The sequence below is a fragment of the Echinops telfairi genome, unplaced genomic scaffold (assembly GCF_000313985.2).
Source record: "Echinops telfairi isolate 266 unplaced genomic scaffold, ASM31398v2 ScPeMD7_7468;HRSCAF=8506_1, whole genome shotgun sequence".
In the NCBI taxonomy this organism is placed as follows: Eukaryota; Metazoa; Chordata; class Mammalia; order Afrosoricida; family Tenrecidae; genus Echinops; species Echinops telfairi.
In genome coordinates, this window is record NW_022111370.1 from 7891555 (window position 1) to 7898364 (window position 6810).

A 6810-nucleotide genomic window follows, 5' to 3' on the forward strand; every position below is an offset into this window, starting at 1 on the left:
GAAGCCCCACAGTTGTTTTTGCCTCTTGTCCTTTGGCACCAGCTGATCTAAAATTCCCCTCTTGTGCCCCCCTGGTGTCTTTGGGCCAGATCTAGTCCGTTAAGGCTTGCCGAGCAGCCTTGCAAACTGGCCCTGAGCATGTATGAGACTTCCGGGGCCAGCAGGTCTCTGAGAGCTGCTTGGCCAAGCTCCTTCCGATTTCCTCACAGACACTCTGAAAATGCGCCGCATTCTTCAAGCTACACTCTCCTCAGAGTATTTCTTTGAAGCTCTCGGTGTCCTCTTGGCCAACCCAGCCCCTCTTCTGCTCCGTCAGCATCTGCACCGGCACCTTCTCCCTGGCTCTCCCTGGCAGAGCGGCATGCTATCCTCTGCTCATTCCTCCCCAAAGCTGTCTCTTATCCTCCTCCATGGTGCACGCGTCTCTCCTGGTGACTTCTCTGGGTAATACACTTAGAACAATAACTCTCTCTCCCTTTTTAGCCTTCTCTCGTCTCCTCTTCCCCTCTGCTGAGCTAGCAATACTTTTTGTTTCTTATTACTCTCTTCTGGCACACGACCACAGTCACCCGGGAAATATTGGAGTGATTCCCTTAGATGTAAACATTTTCCTTGTGTTCTGACTACACAGAGCCTTTGAAGACTCCCCACGGTCATTGACTTCCTTGTCACCTCTCTCTTGCAGCTGGTCTTGGCTGGGCTGCTGCCAAAGCCTGCGGCACCTGGATCTGTCTGGCTGTGAGAAGATCACAGATGTGGCTTTGGAGAAGATCTCGCGAGCACTTGGGATTCTGACATCTCATCAGAGTGGCCTTTTGAGAACATCTGAAAACAAGACGACTTCGTCTACGTGGAAGAACAGAGATATTGCCTCACAGTCCAGTGAGCCGTACACCATTACTAACAAAGGCTTCAAAGAAGAAATCGATAACGAGCAGCCTTGGAAGGAGCCGGTGTCTTCTGACCGTTTAAGTTCGCCTTACGTGTGGATGCTAGACGCCGAAGACTTGGCTGATATTGAAGATGCGGTGGAATGGAGGCACAGAAACATCGAGAGCCTTTGTGTCATGGAGACGGCCCCTAACTTTAGCTGCCCCACCTCCGGGTGTTACAGTAAGGACATCGTCGGACTCAGGACTAGTGTCTGCTGGCAGCAGCATTGCGCTTCGCCCACCTTTGCCTACTGTGGCCATTCCTTCTGCTGTGCAGGCACCGCTCTAAGAACTATGCCCCGACTCCCAGAGCCCTCTGCGCTCTGTAGGAAAGCCTCCAGGACTAGACTGCCCACAGCACAAGACTTCATTTACTCTGGGAGTGCAAAGCCAGAGCCAGAGACTGCTCGTGCCCTTCTGTTTCTCAGTCTGTCTGGATGTTACCAGATTACAGACCATGGTCTCAGGTAAGCAGTCACTGGCAGAGGGTGAGCAGATGGCTTTGCTCTTGTCTTCAGGCGGCAAGTTACTGTTTTATTCCTGAGAGCTGTTCCTTGTGGTTGATATGTGTCACCAGACAGGGGTCCGTATAACATCGTAACACGAGGAGCTTCCCTTTCAGCCCTTCTGATCCTGTGGGACCGTGAAAGCGCATACATTCAGATGTTCGGTGAATACTCCGCAGAAGCCTGCCCCACGCTTTCTGATCTGTTCTAGTGGGCGGGACGATGGAGAAGACTTATCTACCAATCTGAGCAGAAAGTACACTGCATATTATGTGCATAACAATCTCACATTAAGTATCACTTTTTATCATGGTAGAAAGGGGGAAGTTTTATGGTGGGCGAATTCTCTGTTCTAACCTGTCTGACATGAGTCGCGTGGTGTCTCTGATAGACTCTGGCATCTAACAGCAGTAACTCCCCAGCCTATCACAGAACAGAAGAGGAAGCCCGCCATTGATTCTCCATGGCTCTCAGAGGTCATAATGACTGCATATTGTTAATGTTGAAAACAAACAAGTACAAACATACCAACCACTGCCACTTGATAAAAGCTACCAAGGTTTTACTGTCATTTTGGCAGGCTTTTCATTTTATTTTGACCTAGATGTCTATATGTATTCAGATTAAGCAAGTCTTGCAAGTAAGACATGGTTGAATATTTATACAAAGCCAGTTACGTGAGAGAAGAACCAGTCTTGAGCCGCACCAGGTCGGCCTGGCCCAGTGTCAGCTTTACAGTTTGCCACTCTACTGTCATTTTGGACTCTCACTGTGACCTTACATAGAAGAGGGGGTAGCAGATCCATACGTCACAGTTACAGGTGGCACTACAGAAGCAGGGGCGAGACTGCCATTGGGATACACACACTGTTAGATACAAGGGCCTACAAGATTGGCCCCTGGCCTTCTGACCAAGGCAGTCAGGGCAAAATGATAGGACCTGACCCATGACTATGAGACGCCGTGTACCATTTCCAGGAGCCCTGGTTGTGTAGTGGTTATGCATTGGGCTGAGATCCCCATGGTCAGCAGTTCAGCACCACCAGCAGCACCAAGGGAAAGAGCCTGGATTATTGTACTCCCTTAAACAGTTACAGCCTCAGAAACCCACCCCCAGGGTGTCCCTATGAATCAGCATTGACTTGATGGCAGTGAATTTGGTTTTTGCTTTAGTACAATGACCTCCACCTAGGACACGCCTAGGCAAATCCACAGGAGAGACTGTCCTTCCCTGGACTGCCTAGAGAGGGATCGAGGCATTCATTCTCCCTGAGGGCAAGATACCTGCGTCCTTGATCAGAAACCGTTCACTATAGACTGAGCCTAACTGGGGACTCCGCAGGTGGACTTTGCGCTGTCACTGCCCTCCAGATCCTTCTGCAAACCGGGGTGGGCAGGATTCAAGCTCTAATACAGTCTAGAGTTGCTGTGAATCTGACCACAGGTCAATTTTACTGTCTCCGTTTTTTAAATAACCCTGAGCTTTTTCAAATTCTGCACAATTAATGAAATCCTCCAGGCCTCACGTTACCAGTGAGTTGGTTCGGATCCTTTGCACGTAGCCCCATACGACAGAGCAGAACAGCCCATAAGGTTTCCAAGCGGACTTCCTCATCTTCCTCTGCCCCAGCAGATTGCGGGTTTGAACTGATGACCTTCCGGTTAGCAGCTAGCACCTGAGCACTTTGAGGGCAGTCACAGTTTTGATGCACATAATGTCTTCCATTTGCATTACGTGAAAAAGCTTGCTGGCAGTCCTCCTTTGCACAGTTCTGAAAGCACTGTGGGGGTGTTGCTTTTTCTGTAAGCAGAATTTAGAAGCCTTCGTTTGAATACCAAAGAGTACCACCCCCCACCCTCGAGGCAGAGAGTTAACTTTCCATGGAATCTGCAGGAAAGCGTGAAAGTGACTTTTAGTTCATTGAGCAGCCCTCCAGGTATGATTTATAACACTTAATGAACAGTTCTCAATGCTGTTAACCCTTTAAGAAATATCTAGGAGTAGAGATATTCTCAAAGTTCAGGTGGAATAGACTCAAGGCCTTATTTTGGCTCTTGTGGAGTTTTTTGTTTTGTTTTTTAAAAAATTTTATTCGGCTTTATCCTAATATTAAATATGGGCATTTGATGGTCCGTTCCACAGCAGTTAAAACCAGCCCACTGGCTGCCTGTGGAGCAGATCATCAGATGCCAAGACCCAGAGTAGACCAGAAAGGAAGAGCCTGCTCAACATATCTTAAAATGAAAGAACTCAAGAAAAAAATTCAAACCTTGAGTTGCAATCTTGAAGGATTCTGTGGGCAAAATATTGGGTGATGCAGGAAGCATCACGAGAAGATAGAAACAATAGTCGTCGACACTCCACCACTCCAGGAGGCAGCATATGAACAAGAACCAACAGTGCTGAAGGAAAATAGATACTCAGAGTGCACAACAAGGATCCAGGAATTGATGGAATACCCACTGAAATGCTTCAGCAAGCAGATGAAGTACTGGAAGCACACCCTCCTGTGCCAGGAACTTTGGAAGACAGCTGCTTGGTGAACTGACTGGAAGAGATCCGTATTTGTACCCATTCCGAAACAGGTACCCAACAGAATGGTCACATTATATAGAATAGCGTCATTAATTTTGCTCAAGATTGTCCAACGGCCACAGCAGCCAGGGACCTGCCAGAAGGTCCGGTCAGATTCAGAAGAGGATGTGAAACGAGGGATATCGCTTTACTGGTGCAAATGGATCTTAGCGGAAAGCAGAGAATACCAGAAAAGTTTGATCAGTGTTTTATTATCAGGCCAAAGCATCCAACTGTGTGGGCCATAATAAACTGTGGGTAACCCTGAGAAGAGGGGGGATTCCAGAACACTCATTGTGCTCATGAGGAACTTGCACCTACATCAAGAGACAGTTGTTCACCCCCTTTTTTTTTTTTTGCATTTTATTTGGCTATTAATCTCAAGCAGCTGTCTTAATTCTGAGCAATGCCTCTTCCATACAGAAAGAAATATGATCACTCAGGCCATTGGTTCTCAACCTGTCGGGCTGCGACCCCTTTGGTGGGTTGAACGACCCTTTTACAGGGGTCACCCGATTCATAACAGTAGCAAAATTACAGTTATGAAGTAGCAACAAAAATAATTTTATGGTTGGGCGGGTCACCACAACATGAGGAACTATATGAAAGGGTCGCGGCAGGAGGAAGGTTGAGAACCACTGACTTAAGCCCAGCCACCCAGCCCTACTACCCCCTCCCTCAAAAAAAAACAAACTTCAGAATCTTGTTCCCCTGCTGAGCCCAAGACCTTACCTGCTAGGATGGTAACCCCATCAGCATGAAGAAGGGTAGATGGAGAGACAAGAAGTCGACTTGAGTCTGGCCGGTCAAGAACCTTCATTATGCACGGTCTTCCCTCTGTGCGGTCACCGGGCCGTTGGCAGGGGTCTCGTTGCTACTTCACAAGGCAGTGTGTTTTGTTCTTTTAGAAATTACATCCCTAGTTTTGTCCTCATGAGACAAGATTCCATGTGTGCTTAGTGCAATTGATATTTGCTATTGCTTCTGGTGACCTGCTATCTCCAGGCTCTTGTGAGGTCTGCCCAGAGGTAGTCACAGAATTTGTCAGCAGTGTGGTTTGAGGTATTCCTCATCAGCTTTGCTTTTTTTGTTTGATTCCCAAAGTTTAACATTGAGAATTTTTTGGAATTTCCCCCACAAATTTTGCACCCCATCTAGAAACCTGTCTTTCCCTTTATTAGAGTGTTATATTCCTGAGTAAACGTTTCTTTCTTCATGTAAGTTTTATGTACAGCTGTGTTATTGGTATCTTCCCCCCTCCCCCCATGGTTTCATATAACAAGATACATAGAAAAACATCATTTTCATTTATGATGAAATAGATGCTATGTACTACCTGGTTCAGGGTTCAACACTGCATGATGGATTCCGTCGTCAAATGAAAGATACGCTTTTCTTAATGCACAGAAGTCCCTCAATGGGCTTCATGAAATAAATGATAAAGAAGAACGGCTCACCATAATAATCCCCCTGAGAGAGGGAGCTCCTGTCTGACAGATAATGACAGGAAAGGCAGCAAACCAAAGTGTTATGGTAAAGATGCCAGGCGGGATCACCACACCTGTCTTCGCAGAGGAAAACAGGGCCCATCGAAATCTATGGTTACATTAGATCCTTGGTTCTCAACCTTCCTAATGCTGCCACCCTTTAATATTGCTCCTCGTGTTCTTTCCCCCCAACCATAAAATTATTTTCGTTGCTACTTTATAACTGTAATTTTGCTACTGTTACGAATTGGCGACCCTTGTGAAAGGGGGGTTGCAACCCACAGGTTGAGAACCCGCTGCTTAAATGGACATAGGTGGCACTTAGCCATGCCTCACCACTTAAAGCATCACTTGACATGTTATCAGAAGTCAGCTGTGTTATTGTTAGAGACTTTCTATCTCTTATATTTTTCTGGTTGCTCATCCTTTTTGCATCGCAAGGGTATTTTTTTTATAAGGAAGAGATTGATATACAATAGCAATTGAATATTGAGAAAACATCCCAGCCCAGTGCAGTCCAGTCGATATTAGTCTATATGTCCAATACCAATCTATAAAGTCTCTCTTCAGACTCACGAAACACATGCAATGATGCTGAATGCAGGATCATCACAGACCAGTGGGTAGAAAGTCTTTGGATCCAGTGTCATTTGAAACATCTCAGCACTGGCAGGGGTCTCTGCATCAGGGTGGGTCCATGTGTCTTGTCAGCTGCTATGTCTCCCAGGGAGTGTCAGAGAAAAAAAGTATCTCCTGCTTCTAAGGAGGAAGTACCGGATTTCCCAGAATTCTCAGGAGAAGGCCATGCCCACATAGAAGCCTCATTGGCTATGACCCAGTTTCCCAGAATTCTCAGGAGAAGGCCATGCCCTCATAGAAGCCTCTTTGGCTATGACCCAATTGATAGAGTAGACTCCACCCCATCACTCTTAGCCTCAAATTGACAATTGTATAACTACCACAGACCACCCCTTGTCAATTTGACACTTTCACATAACACTGTAACCATATGTAATTTTCAAACAAACAGTAATGAAATAATATCTGTACCTAACAGGATAAAACTAAACTGCATACAATTCAACATGTGCCACCCTCATTTAAACAACATTTTATAAATGAACAGAACAAAAATATCCTATGCCTAACAATTGCAGTTAAGTAACACCTACAACTTAATCCTATAATCCTATAAATATGTTTCCCCACCTATGAAAGTTTGTAAGCCAACCACTTCATACCTTTATCCCCCCAATTTTGGGTATCCAATTTCTTTACTGCCTTTTTGCATCAACTCTGTGCTCTGAGGA

At 46.0% G+C, this 6810-nt stretch overlaps 1 protein-coding gene across 1 annotated transcript in view; it reads left to right on the forward strand.

Moving 5' to 3' along the window:
* The window catches only part of FBXL5 (F-box and leucine rich repeat protein 5), a 37837-nt gene that overhangs the window by 20964 nt on the left and 10063 nt on the right, over positions 1 to 6810 (forward strand). The window contains exon 9 of the mRNA XM_045284390.1: positions 686 to 1399. Within this exon, the coding sequence (XP_045140325.1) occupies positions 686 to 1399 (714 nt within the window). The remainder of the gene's footprint in view (positions 1 to 685; positions 1400 to 6810) is intronic.